The sequence below is a fragment of the Varroa destructor genome, unplaced genomic scaffold (genome assembly GCF_002443255.2).
Source record: "Varroa destructor unplaced genomic scaffold, Vdes_3.0 BEIS01000003.1, whole genome shotgun sequence".
Taxonomy (NCBI): domain Eukaryota; kingdom Metazoa; phylum Arthropoda; class Arachnida; order Mesostigmata; family Varroidae; genus Varroa; species Varroa destructor.
Window position 1 is genome coordinate 56,972,452 of NW_019211456.1, and position 25,212 is coordinate 56,997,663.

At 39.7% G+C, this 25,212-nt stretch overlaps 1 protein-coding gene across 5 annotated transcripts in view; it reads right to left on the reverse strand.

The window, feature by feature from the left end:
- LOC111246505 (G protein-coupled receptor moody-like) overlaps positions 1 to 25,212 on the reverse strand; it is a 44,809-nt gene that overhangs the window by 1,105 nt on the left and 18,492 nt on the right. Inside the window, exons 3-8 of one of the 5 annotated variants that reach the window (XM_086984817.1) lie at positions 6,890 to 7,095; positions 6,543 to 6,613; positions 3,815 to 3,918; positions 1,095 to 1,352; positions 708 to 824; positions 247 to 423 (exon numbers count right to left, since the gene is read on the reverse strand). In XM_086984817.1, the coding sequence (XP_086840943.1) occupies positions 247 to 423; positions 708 to 824; positions 1,095 to 1,352; positions 3,815 to 3,918; positions 6,543 to 6,613; positions 6,890 to 7,095 (933 nt within the window). Of the gene's footprint in view, positions 1 to 170; positions 424 to 707; positions 825 to 1,094; positions 1,353 to 3,814; positions 3,919 to 6,542; positions 6,614 to 6,889; positions 7,096 to 25,212 lie in introns of all 5 variants that reach the window. The other 4 variants (XM_086984819.1, XM_086984820.1, XM_086984818.1 and 1 more) reach the window with 4 other exon arrangements.

The window sequence follows — 25,212 nt, forward strand, 5'->3', positions numbered from 1 at the left end:
TATATATATACCCCGACTGCGTGAGCAATAACTTTATATATATATATATATAATTTTTGTATATCTGCTGATTTCTGATCAGGTCGATTTCTTGGGTAAAGCAAGTGACTCTTTAAATGCAGTAGAACCTGGGAAACTCTGGTACTGCTATAACGTTAACATAAACGTACATATTGCAACACTTCTGCCCTTGTCCACGCCATCGTTTCAAAAAACAAAAACTACGTGTAAATAATGCGCGCTCACTTTAGAGCCGGTACGGTCTTCATCTGGTTGGCGCCTTTCCTGTTTTTGGCCCTCTGCCTCGGGATCGTGAACTGAGTTATTTCGTTCATGCCTACATGTCAGGACGAAGCATTGACCACAGTGTAAACAGCCCGAAGCTATAAACTCACACAATCGAGCTATCGTATATTTGTATGCCTAGAAATGCGTATTAATACAAACATACATATGTTCATCGTTAGGCATTATAGGTGAATTTTCGTAGAAGCACTAGCGATAAGCAAACGCCTACATTTTTTTTGAATATAGAGTTCATTACTAACACACGTAATGGAGTTACACTACATTGATCGTAATACGCTTGTGACGGAGTTTTTCGCACGAAAGTTTTTTTAAAAATCAATCAGGATTTGTAAGGTAAGGATTGAGTGAAGATAATGCAATAAATCCATAAATAATATTTATGTCTATATTGAACGCACATCTCTATACTGTTGATTCGTCACCCCATAAATGATCGGGTTGAGACAGGCGCTAAGGTAGACGAGTGTATAGGCTAGCAAGTGCACCCCAGGATACCGGACTCCCCTATCTGCGACCTGTGGAAAGAAATTCCGATAATTCCTGTAAACTGTACCATATTAGCATTGGCTGAAGTTTTTCTTACCCTATTTTATTGCAGAATTGGTCTTTATGTCACTGTAGTGTCTTAAGAACAAAGTGAGCTCATCTTAATAGAACCATTAACTTACTTTATTGTTAAGGTCAACGTAAAGTTACTGCTCAACATGCTGGTCAATGGGGTAGCACTTGTGGATCACAACAAGTTTTGTCACATGAATACCGGTTTCGTTGAAGTCTGAGCTAACCTTTGCCACGGTGATTGGTAGATAGCAGACAAGAAACGAGCAAAAAATAATGAGAACCATTTTTGTAACCTTCCATTCTTCGGCTCTGCGGCGTGCTTCGCGTTCACGACTTTGCTCCGTGGTTCGTGCATGCGAGGTCATTTTCACTTTACTTCGGTGCACGATGAAGAAGATTCGGGCGTAGCAGACGATGATTGTGAAACATGGCACGAGAAAAGCAGATACGAACAGAAAGTACTTTGGCGATCTACCATTCACCTAAAATCGCAAGTTGCACACAATGTATGGCGAAGTAATATTTATTTAGCTTCTGTTGGTTGGTGCTTTTTACCGGAACTGTATTAACATTTTTCGCCTATACGTCAAATACTTATTATCTTTTTTTTTCGACACTGTAATTCTGCTCATATTGCACGTTACAAACTCGATTAATGAGTCTGGAGTATGCCACTTTCAAGCTTATGCACTTTTAAGTACTGGCTTATTTGTAGAAATTTATGGAATGTGTTGAATGTGGAAACACATTGAAAAGAAACAGTTCAGTAGGTAAAACCCGCACTTTCCAGAATAGACAGTCTTGACGGGGCAGGAGCTGTAACAACTCGTGTAATTTCAAGTATAGATCGCAAAAGTAAAATCTAAGTGAACTTTGAATAAAAGGTATTTTAGAAATTTGCTGATACTCTATTGTAATTATCGTCGTAAGGTAATATCTTTGAAAGAGTCACGAATTAAAATGGTAGTACATGTACATTTGTATGTATATATGTATATGTACATGTAGAACTTGTGAGTTAGGATTTAGATGAATTAAAGAATCTCATTATGGAATAATCATAATTAGTTTTTATATTCTATAGAAGATTTAAATGCTTTACACTTGTGTCACCGAATCATATGACCCGATGAATGAGCGAAACCTATGGAGAAGAGAAACAATACTTTCGTATAACAATAGCTAATGTAAAAGAAATATTTCTTAAACGTTTGTTCATAGGGCCTTATAATTCACATTTTCGTAGTAGTCGTTTTCTAAAATTTTCAAACTTTAGATCTGTCTATAGAAGAGATACGTATGTCGGATATCGAACACTTGCCCAACAGGCACCAATAACCATGAGATAAAATCGAAGTAGTTCATCTGATTTCCGATCAATCAGAACACGCACTATTATTTTTACTTCAATAGCATCAGTCTAAATATGGTAGGCCCTCTCTACATCGGAATTCTTTACAGCTTTATCTAACATTTTGAAATAACAGTCTGAAATCAGTTTGGACCAGACTTTTTACATAACGCCGCATTACAAACTTGTAGCATCTCAGTTGTTACGGGTTCAATATAGGTGTCGGAAAAAAATATGGCAACTTTTTTTGGCGTCAAAACCTTAACGATTGACACTCCACATTTATTGAAATGAGAGGTTAATCTTCTGGTTATCGAATCCCACTTTAATTAAAAAGAGGAGGGCTGGAGATGAAAGGCAGAGAGGTGTTACCTATCTTGATAACCTCTAAAACTGAGTAAACATACTAAATATATTGTCTACCTAACCTTATTTTCCGACTATATATTAGTGAGTAATATAGTTTAGGGGATAGGGGTTGCAAGGCAAAAACTAAATCTAGGGTCCTTGACAACTTTTGAACACTATAGAAGACTAACAGATATTTCATAACATACGCGGGCTCCCTAACTCACGTTTATGTATACTTATCCAAGATTCTGTTTTCGCGCTAAACAACTTAAAGTTTTGTGCTTTATGAATCACCTTTATTTTTACGGCTTTATATTCTTGAATATAGAGATTAAAAAATCAAAAGTTGGCTAGTTATAGTGCTCTCTATGCATAACAACTTTACTACCTTGTAGACTTAGATTACAGTAAGGGCTAAAACTGGGCTTTTAGAAGAAGAGTATATAAGTTTCAACTACTTTAAACGCCATCTACGAGAGATGTCCAACAGTGTGCAAGTTTCTATTATTACTATCATCACTACTGCCGACAATAGTACTAACGGAAAACCGATAGCACCAAGACTTAAATCGTTCTCATCAGTTTAGCTTTTACGTAAAGTCTAAGAAATTTTCAATAGATGCCGAATTTTCACGGCAAACCTTTTTAGGCTATAATGGCTCTAAGGATAAAAAGTTCCTTTAGCGGTGTTCTCTGTTTCACTAATTCAACTTCGCTTTTCCGTAGTGCTTGAAAAAATGATGATTCTCTTTGCTTTAGCCGTACATTTTATTGATCTCAGGTTGCATATTAGCCTGCGCGGTAAATTTGTCTTTCTTCAGATTTATTTCCTAATTTTACTTTTAGTAGGATGAAGAGTTAATGGAAAAAAACTAGCCTTATTCGCCCGTTTCTATGGAGGTTCTGTTTTCCGTGTTTTACTTAGGCAGTTAGGCATTATTTCAAAAACTCATAGAGGATCTACTGTTGTTACTGTTAGGATGTCTATCCCTCTAATTTATTCGAGAACATAATTAACCCCGAAGTCGATAGCAGACTAACATCTGAGTTGGATAATTAGGTATTGTTAGAGGCGTTTTTGTTAAAATACATAACGTTTGTTCACATTTAATGATACGTTCAACCACAAATTGATATTAGAATGATAATCATTCATTCATTTATCATTTAAGTTGTTACATTCATAGACTTGCAAGTTTTCATCTATGAGAGAATCACTATATTTTTAATAAATTACCATACCTCAAGAATCGAGCAATTAAGTATGGTGGGGTCGTAGCCAAACGTGCCCCATCGGCCGAACCAAGTGGGGACAAGAACTACAATTGGGAAGATCCATGTAAAACCTGAAATTTGATTGATGCATAGAATAAACAGGTTACATTAATTTAAACACAACGACAGTAAAGTAATAGGTAAGCCATATATTTTCTCAATACTTGTAATCGTAGAATCGTAATTAAAAAAAAAATTTTAATTTATTATATTTATATGAAATTATTTTCATATGTTTATAAATTTATCTGAAAACACAGTTCGTCTTCAAGATCTAATACTACTAAGTCGATGTAATATTAAAAAGGTGTGCCAGGAAGGAAGACTAAAACACAGGAAAGAGAACATAAGTATATATTCTCAATAAGTATTCGCTTTCGAGCGTTTATTACAGCCTCTGTTATTACTTCTGGGTAGTTAGGTCAAAAAGCAGATTAATTTTAACCTATTTTCGTATAAGCTATAATCATGGAGTCCTTTGCTCAAACTGACAAAGGGGTAAATCATTTCAATGAAAGTACCCGTTACTAATTCTAAACTGTACTTTTGAAGAGAGACGCTCCTTGATGCATCCCTCATCTGCTTCTGCCGTTGTTGCTGTTGTTGCTGCTGCTCCTAGTACGCTCCTTGGATGCAGCGTCTGGCCCGCCATTCCGCACGAGCACATTATGCTCGAGTATTTCTCATAGCAGGCGATTTGACCCTTGACTTAAACAGCTGCATAGATGAGTTAAGTTTTAGGATGAAGCTACCTCGCAGGAAGGGGTGAATAAACGTCTCTACTGCACCTATGCATGGGACGAACCATCTAAATACAACTAGACACGTTCAAAGAAAGAACTATTGCCGCTCGCGCCTTTATTGCTGCTAGCAGTGGTGTTGCTGCTGTTAATATGATAACCGAAGCGGCTGGTCGTAGCGTGTCTTCACACGGGTGGGCGAGTCCTTTCTTTGGACCTTCATGCGGAACAGCAGTATAGGCTTTTGTGCGTCTGGAGGCGTGATCTGAATTCCAGCAGGAGACGCCAGCAAAGACCTTCATTACATTCGGGAATGGAACGGGCGTAAAAGGGCGAAGAAGGAGAGGGGAAGCATGCAAGGAAATAACGCAGACAAACACGCATCGTCGTTGGCTTATGCATTGTAGTTATGTTGGCGGGTTTGAGAAGCATAGGGAAGGTTAAGAAGGGATTGGGTTAGGACTGGTCGGACGCCCCGTACAAATCGCTGGGTTGCGGGAAAGAAAGTGCGATGGTATTTGCGTCGAGATCAGAGCATGTCACCTTACTACTATCTTGACAACAGCACTGTGCCACGCCATAGGCACGTGATGCGGCCATTACGCCCGTCCAGCAACCAAGCTAAAATGCACCACGAGGTTGTGAAAGGTGTTGCAGGTGAGGAGGAGAGAATTTGATCGCTGAGACAACACATGAGTAACGCGAGATCTGGCTAAGGTTGTGTCTGATAGAACCTGTTTCTCATCCATTTTTATTGTTTGTTGTTTCCTGCGCGGATCTTCCCCAAGGAAATAGAAACGAGCCTCTAGATGCAATAACACGGTCTTCGGTAAAAGCTCTCTCTCATGGTTTTTCTACTTGTTAAAGGCGCGGCGATGTTCAACAAGAGAAACGAATGTATTTTTCAGGGACTAAAAAGCCGTTTCACTCCAGCAGGCAATATGCCCACGGATGCATTAGCTAGTGCCACTACAGTAATTAATAACAGTTTTTAAAATAAGATACTTCACTGTTAACTCAATCTGTCTAAAAATATCTAACATTGACAAAGATTGAACGTTAAGAATCCTATAATAAAGAAAAACCTAGTAAGATAATGCCTCCTTAATAGCGTTAGTAATAGTTTCAAGATAATACAATGCGTAGGTATGTTAGGGAGTAATGCCCAATATGCCCTACAGAATGCCGAATCGGTATTCCACGAAGCATATTGTACTACATATATTAATAGTCATCGTTCATAGTGAAGTATTTTTCTGTATGTATATTTTCTTGTATTGGAGTACTTTTGATGGCGTAAATCTATTTTTTGACCTAATTGAGGGAACGGGACCATCTACAGAAAAAATGGCCCCATTCTACATTGTATCTTTTCGTATGTAAACCTATATGCACACACATTGAGAAGATGGTTAAGATAAGAAAAAGGGCGCTTGTGTAAAATACGCAAGCAGTTCGGACCCCGCTACAAATCCACAAAGGCGTCAAGAGTGTGCTACAAACAAGGCTCCTGTTGTGTGGCAGCTTTAAACACCGACCCAAAAAATTTACACGGAAACATGTTGCGCATAGCTTAAAAGTGTCTACGGATCCTATACGAGTCTATAATTAAGGCTTGTATGTTTAAGCAGGAAGAAAAGCTCGTTATCTCAGGCCTTTTAGATAAAAAATTATCCGCGCTCATCGTTACATTTTGCGATTCCTCTCGAAATGCTCTAGATGCTTTCACTCGAAAATGACCCGCTTCATAGAAAATTATGTTCTAGATACTGTACTCTACTGCAACTTTAAAGAATAAGGGGAATATTTTGATGGGCATTCATCACAAGATAGTGACAGGGCGTTAAAAAATTTTTGTAAGCATCTAACGAGCTCCAGGTTAAATCTCATGGCGTGATTAACAGAAGGCACCAAGAGTTGATGTTTGAAAGAAAGTATCAATAAACAGAACTCACCAATCATGAGGTAGATGGCTTGTTGGCGGTATATTCGATCGTACAATCGCCGATGTCCAATTAAAATATATCTGCAACGCAAAAGCTTAACGTTTTCATGCGAGACAATGATGTTCTTGTAGTATTATCAGTAATACGGTGTATGTTAATACAGAACTACTAAGTACCTGAAATATACACGATAGTACGACTAAATGATTTCGGAAAAGTTATATCATTGTATCAGATTCGGTACTTATTGTAGAGGCTTGTGTAGAATGAGTGACTTGCTTAGGTGAGCGGCAAACCAATTACTTAACGGTTACCACAATGTTATGACCGAACTCATTAAGAATTTTACTATTTACCGATTAATGGTAATGGCTGTGATGGACAGAAGAGACAGGCCGACATTCATATACCGGAAAAATGGAAACAGCCGACAAAGGAAATCGCCATGTATCCATTCACGATGAAAGAAGCGTGATGCAGCGAAGGGCATGTTCACCGCAGAGAACATGAGATCAGCAAGCGACAATGACACGATAAATAAGTTCGATGCATTTTTCCGCAGCTACGAAAAATAACAATAGTTACAACAATAACGAATAAAAAGTTAGTCTAAGTTAAGCCGACCAAAAGCTGCAATGTCTGTTGTTTAGAAGGCAATCGAAACAACCGAAAATGCTTTACTTTAATTAACGCCTCTGTTTGAGGCATTGACTGAGGTATAAAATCGCACACTCCTTTTTTTTATTATTTAACATGTTTACGTATAATAGATTTTTTTTACAAGTGCGAATATCCGCCCATCTTGGGAGCAGCGATCACGAATATCCGTAGAAAGAGCGCTGACACGCATTGACGCACTTTTGTGTCGATTAATAAATACTAATTTAGTAGTAGTAGTGTTTGGCGAGACTTCAGAGCTGAAGGGAGTCTAAGGAACTCTAAGTCAAGCATTGGCCACGAATAGAGAATAAGAATTTGTAAGGAGGTATTTGTACTATGCAAAGCCATTTAGCGAGAAGTATGAGATTTTTATTTTGCACTTAGTTAAAAATTCTAGTTCCTCTTTTTTTATTAGTAAACACATCTGCTATCCATATATGCACGGTCCTACTACCTGTAAACCTAAATCATTATCAATACCTTCAATTGCCGCCATTATCGCACTTTGTTTTTGAAAACTTTCATTTTATTCACTGTTTTACGGAATAAGGTTCTTTAAAAGCTTCACCTGACGCTTCCTATATGTACCAAGTCATGTGCAAGACCCATAAATGATCCATTGACAGACGGCATGATAATGTGTATCAGCAGTAAATTTGGTGCTCCATAAATACAAAATCTGCAATGAATGACGTCTGATTCCCTGTGATATAGACATAGATTCTACTCGTGGTAAATTTTCTCATATGAGCGGAACGGACACAGCCCATTGTTTTCGTCTAACATTACAAGACGTCATTTTTACACATACTTTTTGAACATAGTGTTTAGCATCCAATTGCAGGAAGATTCTGTATTCCGACGTATATATATTTCTATAACCCGCAAATAAGGTAATCTCAGTCATCAACCAGCCTCGGGACAAAGTCTCGTATGTTCGTCATAGTAAAATTCCAATAAATATGTTTTCGAAACGCTGCCTTATATTTCAGAAGTGTTGCTGTGGCATTTTCCGCAGGACTGCGGTATCCAGTTTTTGTGGTCCTATTCTGCCTCATTCTGCACAAGTTCGTACCAAGGAAGGCCCAGATAGGTGAACTTAGAGTATACACCTAATGTATATATAGACCACGTGGCGTGCCTAAATCGACAATTTTCCTTTCTTATCTTTCGCTTCTAAAACTGTATCTAGCAAAAACAGATATTTCAATGAAATGTGCTCTTTGCATATACTCATATAGGATCGTTTCTTTTCACCTTCAGATGGCAGCTTCAATGATAGAGAGTGTTTGTCCTGCTCCTTACAGGCATAGCGGGGTGATTCGACAACTTTTTCTATTTCAGTCGAAAGCAGACCAATTATTTTTTATTGTCCGACATATCTATTTTTGGAGCTAAAAGTTAAAGGAAAAAATTAAAGTTTTTTTCACAAGCGTTGAACTATCAGTTTCCTAAAGAGTGGAAAAAAACCTTTCCCAGAAAAAAAATAAAGAAAATTCGATGAAATTGCGATGGGACGATTAAGACTCAGACTGCAAGACCAAAAACGGCTGGTTGTGCCCAACCAAGCATCTGGCGCTATTGAGATGCTGTTCTAATGTTGAAGAACTAAAGTTATTTTAAGAGACAATTCCGTTTCTTACAATCTTTAGCGAAGGACTAATGTGAAACTATTAAACAGACGCATGAATAAAGACAACATAAAAACAATTAGCCCCACTGCTCGTTAAACGTAACTCTAGAACATTTTTCCAGATTTAATAGATAAACACCTAGAACGCATTTATATGAACTAAAAGAAGCCCACATAGCGTAAAACCAAGAACAAATTGCCGATCTAAAACGTGTGCGTAGACCATACAGTCCTGAATTAAGTATTCTTCTCGAATTAGAAGTTTGGAAGTGTACCTACAGGCGAACGACAAATCATACTACTTTCCTTAACCTTTAGGATAAGAAATTAAAGCAAATTCACTCACTTTATACCAGAAATTTAGTAAAAACAAATGATGCACAATAAACAATAGAACAGATATTGCGTTTACAATATAACCAGAGAGTGATAAAAATTATTTTTTAGCGGACTTTCTGCGTGGTGACATCAAGCGGTTACATTACTGCCATCCAGATCAAAACTGGATTTCTTATAGTAAGAATTATTTTTTATGTTAGTAAATCAATTGTCGAAACCGATATTTCGTCATCGCCCGCTTTTTCGGCGCTCGAGTTAACAACTACCTTAGCAATTTCAACACAGGACTTGTCATTTAATTATACAATGCCCTAGCTTGCAATTTGTCTTGGTCCAAGCGTACTATTACAAATTGTGCGGGCAATTGCCTTGTGTAATTAATTAAGGCTTATGCTCAATGATTAGTTAACAGAAAAAAGCGATACAACTGATGCGATGATACTATTTTTTCCATCGCACTGTTCTGCTATTGTAGATTATAATTCTTGTTAAACAAAAACTCTAATAGAAACGTCCAGATTTCAACGAGCGGTTCCAAACCCTTATATTCAGTTTGAGCCATTCTCATAGAACCTGCTACGTATAATACGTACCAGAAGATACCTCAACTGATAGTACACCCAGGTGCGAACTCCTGTCGTATTTGGGGTGGAATTATTAGGGCGTCAACTGAAAAAGCTGATTTGATAAATTATTTTTTATTCATTCGTTCATGGAAATGATTAGCATTTTCACAGGAACTCCTAATCCACTAAGCCTTGGTATTCGGCAACAAATCAACGCTTTTATATTTGAAGTTTAAATATATTAAATCTATATACGGTCGGCTTATGTTTTCTGCTAGAGCTTAATTAGATTCTGCCAGTGTTAATTACCTTGTCATTTTACAACTCGTTTCTATTGTCATGATAAAACCACTATTATTTCAACGTGCAAAGTTGTACAGTTTTCTGAATCTACTAAAAACAGAAGAAAAAGTAATTTTCATGGAATGAATGCTTTGAAAATGAATAAGTATTCATTTTAAAGTCGAACCTATTTACAAAACAAACCTAGTGCATCCCATAGTACAACCTCGTAGCCGACGGCCAAGGATCAACAACGCTGGACGCCTGGCACTATATTTTAGGTTCCGGCTTTTTTCCTTGCTCATTTTTTAGCATCTTAGATTAGTTTGGATGTCCCTTCTACTCCTATGTGTTAGTGGACTTATTTAGGTTTTCTCCAATAGACCAATATGATATCTCGACCTGGAGAAAGTTCAATGTCTGCGTTCGACGTCACGTTGCCTCGAGAACGACTGATAACAACTGAAAGTAGCCTTCAATCGTTCTCGAGGCAAAGCCGCAGTCGCTCTAAATTTATAGCAATTCAATTTAGTCAGAATTCCTCACTAGCGATTTAGATGTCACCGTAGCCCGGCCTGCACGCTGAGCGTACAAGTATGTATTTCGACTTAATCGAAGATGCTGCCGTAATTTAAACTATGGGCCCTTATCTCAATTCATGAAGTGGGCAATAAATAACAAATATCCCTCTTTTCACTGGTAACGTGCACAAAGGTGGGCGCTTCAACTATCAAAGGTAATACTTACCAATTAAGGGCAAACTATGTATATATCCGCAACCTTGTTCTATGATAGGCAGTAAACGGTAAAAACTCGCCCACATTTTTTTAGAATATGGATAAGACATGGCATTTGCCTTAAACATGGATGTTGTTTTTGTAAGCATTGTTAAGGAAGGATACGTTAAGCTTCCACGCCAGTGATTTTTATAGGCCGAATGGTAAAAGATCGGCTAGAAAAAAAACACGGTTTCCGTTTTACCATTATCTCTATTTTATTATTAGTCCTGAGCACAATTAGGACAAAACGAAAAGAATAAAATTTTGAGGAAGCGGTATGGTGAGATATATGTAGTAATAATTGAGTATTTTGGGATATCATAATTCCGCGTTCCAACAAAATTTTAGCTTTATAGAAACTGCGGAAGCAATGAAAGAAAACCGAAAAACGATACATTGGGCGTTTGGAAGGAGTGGACTTATCGAATTCTGCTAATTAAAAAGACGGATAACAAAATGCCATTGGTTGTGTCAATGGATTTTTTACAGCTAACAAATGAACGATTTGTTGAACTGGGGTACTAGCGAATACTCTTAACGGCTGAAAAAAGAAATAGTTACGTTTATAATGAACAAGAGCAGATTAAAGGGGAACGAGTGTATGAAATGAAGATACCATATAGCGAAAACCCCTCATAGCAGAAAGAAAGGTGTACGCCTTCTGCGGCTCAGCTTTCTGGGCGGATTTTTCAATGAACATACTTCTCTGAAAATCTGCACAATAATACACAAGTATAAATATACTTTTTTGAGATACGGATACATATAAATATAAGATTTGTATGCTTCTGTATAGAAAATGTAGGAAGAGTTTCTAGTATATATTAAACTGGAACTTGTCTCGTCGAAATAAAAAACACAACTCGCTCGAACTTTAACAACTTATTAATGTATTATGTATTGACCGTGACTCTCTAAACGCCCTCATCCATGCCAACTCTTTGATATAATGCTTCCTGTTAGCAATTTTCTGGCTTGTTCTCGAAGATATAATCTACTTAAGTTTTGAGGGACTCTCTATATTCAAATGTACGGTTACTTACTTAATTCGCCAGTAATTGGAGAAGGTGTAAAAAAGGTCTCAATGATAAAGTAATTGCAAAGAAAATTTTTCTCTGAAGTCCTTGCAGGGCGACCTTGGCACACCTTGTCATTTGTGGCCTGGCATTGTCCTTAGATCTTTTCTACTTCATTCAGTTGATGTAAGTGCGTTTTATGCATATCCTTATTGATCGGGCGTATCGTACTGTTTAAAACTTTTCCGGTCTAACTGGATGGAAATCATTTTCTTTTTGGCATGGAACTCTGGTTCTGGGCTTGGGCGCATACTCCGAAGAATTTCATTGGCTTAGCCGGTTTATATTGACATGAAGACGCCGCTTTTCGTCACCGGTAACAATTCATTGTTTCTTTGGTACGTTCTTTTAACTTACGGGACGCGTAAACTCCTAATTTTTTAATAATACCCATTAAACTAAGATATCTCACGGTAGTCATATAACTGCAGTTCATTCTTTCGCCTGATTTGCAAGCTGTGTTTCGTCCATTTCAGTTGGTCCTCATCGATTTTAGGCGGTCGACCGAGGCAGAACCTAGCCTCAGCAGGCCGTCCTGGAGTTTCGCAAACCAGCTTTCCTCTCGCAGTCCTCTCGCTTATAGTCTTCACTGTACATGATACAACCATCATGCTTTGTTACGGCAGCTGTTTAACCTCGACAAAGCGAGGGAATAGCGAGAAAAGACACGTTTTTTCATCTAGAAGTTTCATCTTTGGAGCTTAAACTCAACCTGAAGTTCCATTCACTATACAATGAAACTTACTATAGGCCTGTGGAGCAGAGAGTACTCCTGAATGGTGCATAGCAATAAAAAAACAGATGAAGGTTAGCAGAAACGAGAACCATTAACAACACAACAAAATGACTTGTGTTCCAATCTGATTCATATATTGAAAATATGTATACATTGAAATGGAGACCCTACCTTGCTGACGTGTCAATTCGAAATACTTTGCGCTATTACCTATAGAAATGGGCCAATATTTTAATCTTTGTTTACCTACCAAAATATGAGGGTAGATGACGATAACATTCAGTCAATTGCATTTTCCTCTTTATATTGAAACACCCATTGCATACGTCCACTAAAAGGCACGATTGAAGAATTTGTACGTCGTGCTTCAGTTCGAGCAATAGTTTGTAAACCAAAAACGAATAATTCAAATACCCAAACTATCTAGCACGGGAAAGACGATAATTACAGACAAACACACATACGCATCGATCGGATCCGCTTTTGCGTGCATATTTGTTGTGCTGTTCCTATTTGCATGCATTTAATCTGTGGCACAACCGTTAGAGGGGAACAGGGTCGTATACTGTTTGACCATTGAAATTTCACCTTTTGCCATTCGAAAGTTAGCAAAGCTCGTTCTGTAGCTGTTTGAAGTAACTTTGCGCTGATTACGTCCGAGCTAGCAGATTTGACATTCAAAACTTAAGTAGACCTTTATACAATAGATCTTGCTGATACAAAAATAATGGGGTACCCTTGTTGAAGTTATTCTCGTTGTCAGCAGTAATAATATGTTATACAGTTTAAGGATTGATAAGACTGGATCTTGGCTGTCAGTGATTGATCACTATTCATACAGTTTGTTCAAAAGCGCGATTCGCTAAGTAAGTGTCACATTTTTTATATTTACATTTATCATATGGTCTTACAGTTTTCTAATAGAGGCGCAGTTTATTTTTCTAATCGACGCTTCCTCTCCCGAAGTTTAGAGCTACGACGAACTGTTGCGAGTGGAAATGTGTTCGAAGCGGAAATTCGCTTTATAAATAGACCTCCCCTTAACGGTTCTGTGTCACATTATTATTATTATTACCGCAAAGCAAAAATTGCACGATCAAGTTTGCTGTTGCCTTTCCGTGGTACGTTCAAGTCAAATAGAGGCTGTGTTTTCCCATCTTCGACGGCAAACAAAAGATAATGCGAACATCGATATAAAGGCAACAAGAACGAGGCCAGAGGATGTATCATACATGTATGAGTCTGGACAAAATGGTAGTTCGATCACAACGAAGCAATGTATTTTTTCGTGGTACATCTGTCATTCAAAAATGTAACTCGGCTACTGCTTGGCTTGTGCCCGCCGTTGTTGAACTTTAGGTGCCCACTTCGTTAAAGTTTCAGGCATTTACCGATTATGTGAAAAAAAAAATATAATTTTAAAACGTAAGCTTTTTTTACCGTATAGTTTTACAGCCGTGTTCAAAATATCCGACACTCATATATATATATAACATAGAAAACTGCAAACCTTCCCGTGTTTCTTTCGTAGATTTTGTTTTTTATTTCCAATCGAAGTTTACACTATTATCGTTTGTGACCTTCTGCCACTTCAATAATAACTTGTTAATCTCACTACTCTAGAATCCTGGGATTCGAAAGAAAGACAATTTCGATGTTATGTTGAGACTTGGATATTTTTCCTATTTAAAAGTCAAAATTTTTGAAAAATTGTAGCCTGTGCAAATCATTCCTGTTGAGTATGGTGGGTGACAGAGAACCGTCAACTGTAATTCCTGCATTTTTTCGGTATGAGGTTGAACGTTGTCTTGCAATAGAAGCGATTAATCGCTGTTCATAAATCTTGGCTGGTTGACGTACAGCTTTTTCATCATCTCTTCTAATTAGTGCATGGTAGCGCATTTTGCCGTCGGCATTGAACCAGGACTCATGGAGCTGCAGTGGGTAGCACCAGCCATAAACCGTCAAGCAAACACCATAAATTTCTGCAGCCATACACCTGCTTAGAGGTGATGTCCAGGCGGCTCAGTTTCACTCCCCTTTGGTATGGCCATCTGCGATTATTACACAGGATCAATTTTTCATCACAAGTCACAACTCGATGCAAGAATGGGCCATTGTTCGAGCGTAGGAGCAAAAAGAAGTGTCTTTATATATCTCGTCTTTGATTTTTCTTGGCCTTATTATTATTATTATTATTAAATTCTTCTTCTTATAGAGTTTAGCCTTATTATTAGGCTGGCTAGTTAGTTCCCGAGCCTTCTTACTGATCAGAAAACACCAGAACTATTTTTGTGTCAATAGCTTACTTTGTTACGCATCGTTCGACATCGTTTACGGCTTTCCTCCGAACGTTTCTACTAACTGATGTGCGCCGTATTGCCAGAAAGTAGCGGGTTTTGTCCCAAAGGTTTTTAGCACGTATTGAGTTGTTGATTCACGCCGAAACTGAGACCACGTAATGCTCTATACGAGGCAAGACATTGAGGCGCAAGATTAAACTATAATTCTTTGTTGGATTCAGGGAGAGCGCATAAGATACTTATCCCAGAGTTCTGTGTAAGGCCAAGGGATTTAACATCGTCGACGATGGATTTGTTGCTACACCCTACATTTTCGGCTAAAGCTTGAGTTGTTTGTCGGCCGCCTTTTTTCAAAAGTGCCTTCATATGCCTGTCATCAAGCTCAGACGGTCAGCCAAAGCATTAGTGTTTTCTAGGTCCTGGATACCGCTATCAGCCGCTCTTTAGCAGTTCTTTCGATGATAGCGCTATCTTCGTACACAAGGCGAACGTCTCGAGCTGTTCTGGCAGCCTTTTAGCCTTTACAAAACTTTTTTTTTTTTACTTCGGGCATCCATATTTGAAAAGCTCTTTTAAGTTGAAACTGCATCCATAATACCATGCCATTAGTATCATGCTAATGGAGGAGACAATGCATTTTAAAACGATGTACTAAGAACAAAAAAAGGAAATCTTCCAGAAAAAAACTTATTATCCAACTTCTTCATTTGACCGAGGTAGTCAAGTAGAGCATTTTCATCAAATATGAGTGTTAAAACGCATGCCCCTGAGACGGTTCGTGTTCGACCACGGTTTTCAATTCCTCGTTATTCGCAGGTTTCCTTCTCGGAATTTTTCTAACGGAAAATTTCTGACTAACTAATTTTTAAGAACTTTTACTCAATATATAAATAGCGCCATTTTAAAAACAAAACTCAATCAAATAATTTTAATATTTAAGGCCAATTACACAGCATAAAAGTGAAATATCCTCAGCCGATTTTTGGCCTATGACCGCGGCATTATTCTATTTTACATTGGCACACTGTGTGTCGATAGGGATATCAACAAACATACTCGAACTACTGACAAATTACGTGATATGTAAAACTGACATAGCCTATTTCAACTACCGCCGGCGTGATAGCGTGCTGCAATCGGATTTCAGTAAACCCAGTATTCATTTCGTGCGAATATCTCGAACTACGCACAACTCGCGCGTTCTGCTTCACTCTCTAACGCAATAGTTACGCTATTAGTAGTAACGCTAATAGTAACGCTAAAGAACTAATTGAAATGAGTTTGACTTGTTTAAGTGTATTTTGATAATTTTACATGTTTCCGTACGTAGGGTGCTGAAACAAGAAAAGGAACAGATATAACTGAGGAACAGAAAACGCTGATTAGCGCATTGCTTCGTCAAAAACATACATAACGTAAAACTACTGAAATATATTATGTTTGCCAATATTTAATGCTACGGATAAAAAGCTACGGAAAAACTCCTCCTGTCGTAAGGTAAAATCAATTACAAGAATCGAAAAGATGTACTACAGATTGAGAAAAGCATGCCTTTATCTACGGACTTCAAAAGGATAGTTCGTCTAGTACAACGTCATATGGAGCAGATCAAAAGACCGTGAGCTCGTTATCTTCGTTATGTCGAAAATTGCTTTGACGCCAACCTGAGAGGCTGGGTTCAGAAGCAGCAAATTTTTCAAGAAACATCGGTTGGACACTCGAATGAAACAAGTTAATCTCCATCGAGCAAACCAAGCCAAAGATTGGACCATCGGAGAACTGAGCAAAATCTGTTTTCCAGTTTTATTTTAATTTGAAGTAAAGTTTGATATGCCTTCAGACGTTTTAAAGAACGATTTTTCTCCGGATCATGACGAAAATCAAACATGTCAAAAATTATAATGTGGTCCATAATTTGTAGCAAGGGTACCGGGATGATGTACATTGTGCAACGAATACAAGAGAAGCAGAAATATGGTAAGGTTGCAAGAAGGCAAGATGCTACCTCAGATACGAAAATTGTCCCCTGACGATGACTATGTCTTCATGTGCGATGGGGCGCTTTATTACAGAGCTCTAAGCGCCCCTTATCTATTTGTTGCCAATGGTATCCAGGTCTCGTTGTAACCTGCTTATTCGTCAGAGTTCAGTCTCATAAAGAAAGAATCTCTGGAAAATAGTAAAATGACGGGTTTGAGAAGAACAGAAGGTATCAAATGTTCCAGAGCTTCATGAAAAAATTACTAATGTGCGGCTAAAGGATCCACTTACAGCTGAAAGAGTCGAAAATTATATCAGAATCATGCCCGAAAGAGTTATCGCTCTAAAAGGCGGTGTCATAAAGTACTCATACTGGTAATTATATCACATTGTTTGTTAAAAGTTTAAAAATTATCGGTGGCCTTCTATGTGAGGTACCGGCGTAAAGTGGAATAACGACGTCATTGTACGTCAGGAACCGTTTGAGAATGTCTCGTTTCAGTGCTAGGCCATTGGCTCTGAGAGTTGAAACCGTTTCATTGGGCTTGTCAATTTCATTAAACACCTACTGCGTATGCTACTCTATGTCCGTACGGGCATGGTTTGTCTTTACGGAAAAGGTACCTGAATATACAAATGTCTTGATTCAGCGTTCGGTAGTGCACTGTGCAAATGAATGTCAAACGAGAGAAAAATCGGGCCACGAGTAAAGACTAGACTGGTGCGTGCCTTCGCAGGACTACACCTCAGATGTGACAGCTACGGTGTCAGATGGATATCTGCTGCACGATGAATGGCCGCATTCATATTTATGGCTTGCGTTTGCCTGCGAACTCCGTACGGCTGCGCACGAACAGCTTAGCAGAGATGACATTCATTCTGCGCTTTTGCCTACAAATATGGATCATATTCTGTACAAGTCGTGCATTCGGGTTTTTTTTTGTTATTGCTAGAGTGAATGCAGTTATGTTGCCGCGTCTGTGTTTTGGGGTTTTTAATCTATCCGCACATAGCCCAGAAATTAATTTGTCCTGTGTTACAAGCAAGCGAGTCAAATTTTTCATACAGCCAGCCTATTTGCTACATCCATAATTACGGATGGGGTGACAAGTTTGATGCAATTTGAAGTTCATGGGCAAATTTCGAACAGTTTTAATATCTTTAAGCTGGCACTTGACGTACATCACAATTTTTTATAGATAAATTTTGAATGCATTGAGTTTCATATCACTTGCCTTCTTACTGAGACCAAGACGCATTTCTGAAAAATCAATATATAAGATGTCCTTCCATAGTAAAGTAACACATTACTGTGACTGGCTTCTCTATCAGTAATCGACGTGCTGTAAATCGTATCCTTAGTAAATGTAGTAAGTGTCCGATATTCTTCTACTAATTGGTACTGTCGACTGAACAGTCTTTTATTTTGTTTGACAGAAAGAGAGATAAATATGATATATCACTGAATACCATTAGTCCTGATTCTACCATTAGTCTCTGACTCAGACGGCCAATATGGAGCTGAGCTTGCAACATTACATTTTATCTTTTTTACGACGTCGAATGTTGGCCGGTGAATCATATCAAGGATGGGTGTTGAGAACGAAGAAAAACAAAGCGAAAAAACATGTCTAGGGTGTCATTGTTGCAAGAAAATTGGTCGAGCAATTTCCTAATGGGATGAAGATCTCCGGATCTCTGGAAACCTCCCTTATTTGTTTTGCACACAATCATTATCTAGGTAAAGCCGTTTCTATCTGCCCCGTGTCTTGTCTACGATACCTTCGTACCCGCTCAGCAACTCACTTTCAGGCGGAATTAAATGAAAATTAACGAGGTGCTGCAGGAAAGAGATTCTAAAAGTAGAAAAAAATCTGGATAAAGGATGTAGTCGACAGTCAGCACTGCGGTGCACAGCGTAGCGAAATAATTGCCACGGTAAATGACGACTATCGTTTTTAACAATACAGTTCCGTATACTTTTTGTAAATATTATAACGAACGGTTGATTTGTTTTTGGCTAGCAGGTTTTTTCGACCGATAATCAATCCTAGGCGCTTAGCGGATGGAACTTTGCTTCTTTGGATTCCTTTATTGCTTCGTTAAACAAACACGCGCTTATTACGTGCCAGCTATTCAATGAGCACACTGAATTATTTTTAGGTCGAGAACACTAAGATATTATTTCTGCTCCTACATTACATTGCCATAGAAAACAGCAGGCTTGAACGTTGACAGCGTCCACGACATTGATCCTTATGCATACACCCACCGTTATAGTGGCTTATACCACTTTATAGCTTCTCTGTCTTCGCCGACAGGCTCTCATTTACTCAAACTACAGTGCGTATATATAGGGCGACTATAGCAGTAGCATGTTTGTGCGCTTTTTGTTCCTTCTCCTAAAAATAGGGAAAAGGAGTTTTGGGATCGAAAATTTACAAGGAGAACGATGATGCATCCCCATCATCGCAGTTGCAACCTTTAGCATTATCGTCGCTGCTGTTGATGTTATCGACACCGTTTGATTCGCCCTGAGTGGATCGATAAAGAACTTCCGTGGTTTTTTCGCTTTGCAGCTGAAGTATCCGAACGAAATTACACAATGGCTGTTATGAGAACGACGGACAAAAGCGCGAATGCGCTAACGAGGTTTCAAGCCACACGATGTTCAGTGCAGATCAACTGCGGCAACATCTGCCGAGGCTGCAGTGCGGAAAAAGCAGACGAATCTGCATTGTGGCTTCAGCTCTTCAGCTTTTATCCCAGTGCTCTTCTCCGGCCTGAACCTCGCCTCGTATTTAAGTGCATCCAGCTACATTCGAGCTACACCAGCAGCTATCGAAACGCGAAACATCGAGTTGACAAAACGCCTTCCAACACAGCCAATGATAAGGTCATGTAGAGAAAACAGAGCACTGTTAGAGAAGTGTCCCAGGCGATCAGCTACCTCATGAAGTGGCAACAGCGATGGCGGTGGCATCGATTCCGTTGTCTGGTTCGTTTCTTGGCGACGCTATTGAACTGCATTGTGAAAGAGGCCAGCACTAGCTTCGCTCAAACTGCTGTTGTTGTTGTAGCTGTCTGCTGCTGCATGGGCCGATCTGCTGAGCGCGTCGTTACGCTTGTGCCGAAATCTCTACCTTTGTTTTTCTCACTTTCGAGATGATCGATGTGTCGAGAGTTTTGCTGATTTTAGTGATTTCGGCGTCAGCGAACGTACAAATGAGAATGTCGTTCAGCATAGCCTAGCTTCGGACGTGCTGCTGCCAGCAAAACGGAAACGCGATCAACTTCACGAACGAACGGTCGCTGATGGAAAATGAAATGGATTAAACAACGATCGATGGAAGGAAACCGCGCAGTCAGGATAAATCAGCGGGAAAGAATAATAGTCCAACACAGCGACGCATAAAAATGAACGAATACGTTCGGGCAGGGATCCGGTTAAGAAGTAGATAGAGACGGCAAGAAAAAGTGAAAAAAGTACGGTCGATGCAGAAGAGTACAGTTACGTGCGGTAATCAGCCATGACTAAGAGCCTTTGCCAACTGACCAGTTACGGCTGGCTGAGTGAGCGAGTGGGTGGTCATTTCGTTGGTTGTATGCGTAGCGTTGTGTGGATGCGGGACCTTGCGTGGGCTTTTCACGTATGTCTGTTAACGTACGTCTAATTCACTGGCTGCAATGGCATTAATATCAGCAAGACCACTGTCATCACTATTGGCGCTCATTGCTTGATCGCATTAATTATTGGCTTCGATGGTTCCGATATGGACGGTGACTGGTAGGCAGCAACTGAGCTTTACGACGTGGGGTAGAGTTAATTTAGACGAAAGAGCTACACTGACTATGTCCTGCGTTTTTCATCTGGTTCCATTGGCACCAAGACTCCTGAAAGCCTCTTGCTTTGAATGTAACGATCGTATAAAGAGAGAAGAATTCAATTTTATTAAGGACCGTAATAGCACGCGATGGGTAATTCTGTGCATGTGAACTTTTTCGAGTTTCACATAAGATTTGCACAGAATGCTTGATTTTAAAGGAAGATGTTAAAGGCCAAAGTGACTAGTTTCCTGAACAGCTTTTTCTGTACTCCGTGATCAAACTGTATGCTGTTGCTGTTAACGTGACACCATTTTTCAGCTATAACTTGTTTTGTCCCAGAGCATCAGCCGAGTCGAATGCTTCGGTAGCATCCACTCTATTGCGCTTCAACGCCTCACCACTGTACATGCTTAATGGTTGCCTTATGTTTCGCTAGCCTTTCGTTCCCCACGGCCTGCTCTCTTGACTCGCTGGACCGAGCATTGGCAGCGGTCGAAGAAGTATCTACTCTTCAACCCTCCTACGTATCATTTGCAGTTGTACATGTTTACCTGTTCTGGTAGAGCCCTTCGCCGCCAACGGGTTTCCGATCGCCTTGTTTGCCCTCTAGCTTCAACGTATGAAGGTTTCGTAAGGCCGGCTCTTTACCACAAACCCACAGTCCGTCCGTCCCTCCCCGTAATGTCGCTTTCCTCGGTGGTATCGTACTTTTTTCCCGCCTCCCGCTAGCAAATTGCATTTGGCTAGTCGTGTCCGATATTCCTTGCCAGTCATGCTTGGCTGAGTAACGGTTTTGACGCGACGAACCTTGTTTCCTACGACCTATCATTCCAGCGATGAAAGCTTAGGCGTCCCAGTACGGTAAATTCGAACTCGAACCTGACACGGCCATAGCATAGTCATTGGCGTAGTGTTCGCAAAGCATGTTGTTTCCGGTCTCCCTGCTAATGTGCGATAAGGCCGACAAACTTATGGATGAACGAACATATGGGCAGATTCAGAGAGCGAAAGTGAGAGAAACTGGGAATGATGGCTGAACAACGGGGTACTAGCATCATTACGATAATATGGCCGCTGAGGAGAGTGGCAAATAGTAAACTACTGCTGCTGTTAACTGGGATTGTGGGTCAAAAATAACAAGAGGGCCCCAACGACGAACAGGCTGGCCAAGTGGGCAGGCTAGTAAACCGGCAGAAGCTGCTGGGCAGGCAAACCTACAGATGTGGAAAAGGAGACGATGATGGTGGTTAACCGGCTAAAGTACAACGAGTCGGAAGCCATTGGCCCACTGAGGTCGTTTGGCATGCGGCGGCTATAAACAAGCACGCATACTATATCACTCAAGCTCCAGACACTTCCCCGACGAAAATTTCAGACACAAGCTAGCTGCGAGGCAAAGTTGAGCACTTTTGCTATTTTTTCGCGATTTGTCTTGCAGGCTTGGATCCGGCCGATAATCACCATCGTTTTCATTGTGTTGTTGTTAGGCATCATTCTCGTTCGCTGCGGCGTAACAAAATAATGTGGAGCGATAACGCTAGTTCTAAGGTTATGGCCTTGTTGTTCCGCTTGTTGAGGCGGCGGTGATGTAAGATAAGACAGTTAGTGGATTGTTTGCGTTTCCGGAAGCGGAATGGGCCTATGCTAAAGGCGGCTTATAGCAACCTAGTGTAATTTACCAAACGGATGTACGGTGGCAAACGCTGTACGCCATCGACGTTGGGCACGTAAACCAAAGCGGAGTCCGAAAAATTGAGCATTATATGATTTCGCTTCTAGTGTGATGCAACAGCTTGCTCACGTTAGTTCGACTAGTATATTTCGACTGTTAAGCATCTTTCGTCTGAAAAAGGCAGGGTCAGACGCGTAGAAGGGAATCTTGGCATACCATGATTCTCTTGTGAGGAGGGTATATGACATTCACCAACCTACAAAAGCCTCCCCCTGCCGATTACTCCTGAACTCTCGCCCTCAGATACTAACTAGGTCTTACGTAGTTATTTTCCCTAGCAAAATGGCTTTTACATACGCATCGAGTGAGTAGTGATACAAAGGGTTACATCAGAGAAAAATAGTTCGCTGTATTGGAAATTACGTCGGCTGATTGATAATAGTAATAAATCGATGACCCTTTAATTCGCCTAAGGCAAACAAAACGCATAATCTAGAAACTAATTAGGTAGAAAATTCTTAACGGTTGAATTGCTGCCGGCATTTTCGTCGCGCTCGGTGCGATGACATATAACAAAATCACTATGCATTGTGCTAGAAGCGTGTCATTATTTGTTTTCCATACGCTTCCGAGAGAGGGACATGAACAGTCCCCAGTTTAGGCTGGCCAGTTTCGCCTCACCGGGTTTGCACATCAACTATGGCTGTCTTTATGCAGAGACTATTAGAAAGAAGGTGGCTTTAACTAGGTATCTGTTTCTGTGCAAGAATAATCAGTGACTCTCCTGAGTTACAGTGAACGGGTCATTATTATGAGGCTTTAATCGAATGACTTATATTTGAAAAAAAAAAAAAACTTATATTTTTTAATAGGCTATATAATTATCTAAACTAAAAAGAAGCTACTTTCTATCCTATATACAACAATACGCATTCGTGACTGAACTTACTCACTGAAAAATATAGAGTCATTATTATTGCGAAAACAGCCTAGGTAGCAGTCAAAACACCTGAGGCAGATTGGAGATTTCAATGAGACAGAAATATCCCATTAGGGGAAATGGGTAGAAAATGGTTCTGTCCATTTTTGCACGTATGCTGTCAGTCAGCTCACTGAGTCAACGAGTAATTGGCACGACATAGTGAACTGAACCGCTCAATGCTGTGACCTGAAGCAGTCTCGAGCCTACTAGGTAAATGTTAAATAAAGAAACAGGCTTGACAGTCATTACGATATGATAACTGATCGCTTTAGATATTACTTGAGAAAACCGCTTGATATTCCCATTTTATTAAACAATTATTAGTTTAGTGGATGAGCGGCTGTTATCGCCGTCCAGCAGTAATAAAATAATCACATGTGTCGTTATTTTGTTCTGCAAAATGTCTAGTCTCATTTGTCATATGGACGTCATACCTTTACTAAATGTCGTGTCTATAAAACCATTCATCGCGCAAAGCATGGCGGTTGTGCCCGAGTTGCCTCTTTTGGTTTTTGCTAGCCTAGAAACAGACACTTCTATTGGAAAACAACTACAGTTAATCGATCTTGGAATACAAGCTAAAGGGACTACGAAAGCTTGTTGTCACAGGTCATGGGCATGTTAATATTACATGAGTGTAGTGCAAATAAGTATTCTTTTTGTTTACCCTTATCTCGAATGTATATCGTCGATGCCCTCTCCTTCCACAATATTCTTTTCAGTTAGCCATAGGAATTAATAATCAAAATTACCTGGACCAAATGATCGCTTGATATGGGACTGTTTGCAAGTATTTTAGTAGTATTATGGCTGTATTAGCTCGTGGATATTTGTCGTTTGAAATATCAGGATGCATCGTATTTCTCGAGGCATGAGCAAGTGTGCTGAGCGTGTATATTTGACGGGAAATATCCTCATGGTCGAAAGAAATAATGATAGGACAAACTTCATAGACTGAGTCTATTCTGACGTAGGGAGCATGAAGCGCAGCGTTTTTCAATAAGCGACTTGGCTACCACATGCGTGTTGCAGTTTTGTCGTACCAGCCTCGACAACCATTTTGGCACCTGCTATAAGACAGATAAACTCAGCTTGGCACCTTCAGCAGTCAATTAGGTCGCCGAAATGGTGCTTCGTATTTTCAAACACGGATATTAGTATTCTAGGCAGAAGCTTTTCATCGGAGGTCTTTTTTAGCAGGCCAAGTATCTACGAACTATCTGTATCGCCCCTTCCGAGACCGACCCACATACGCATTTAATCTGTATTTGCATATTATAATAGACAAGGTGGGTCGAATTCTTCTATTCGTTATAACAAAGCCAACAGTGATCTTTGTCGTACTACCTGCAGTACTTATCGTACCTTAATTATTTTCTATGTACTTAGTGTAATAACCTAAGGCTAGTAAGTTTTCATTTTTCTCTTTCTGTCGCTTCCTTAAGCTCGTGTTTCGTCGTTCCGACGTGCTGCGAGTCCTATTTGAGGTAATTATGTTCGTCAATCTATGGATATCCATCAATAAAGCGCGTAATTGTGTCAGTTCTACTATTTGTCTAGTTCCACATCACAATCTAACAGTCCTTTTTCGGGGACAAAGACAACGAAACGTCCCTGAGTCCTCCCTGTGGATTCGGTCCTCATCAAATTAAAGCTTCTCATCTGACAAGGCCTTATCTCATTACAGCTGCTCGTAAAGGGATTTCGTCTGATTTTCATTGTCTGACTTGTCTAAAATGTCGAGGTTTTTTCTATGTTGAAGGACAGAGTTGTTGCTAGTCATCCAGTTCGTCGCTTAACCACTTCGCGGATGCAGTAGGTGCACAAACGATCCGATTGAAAG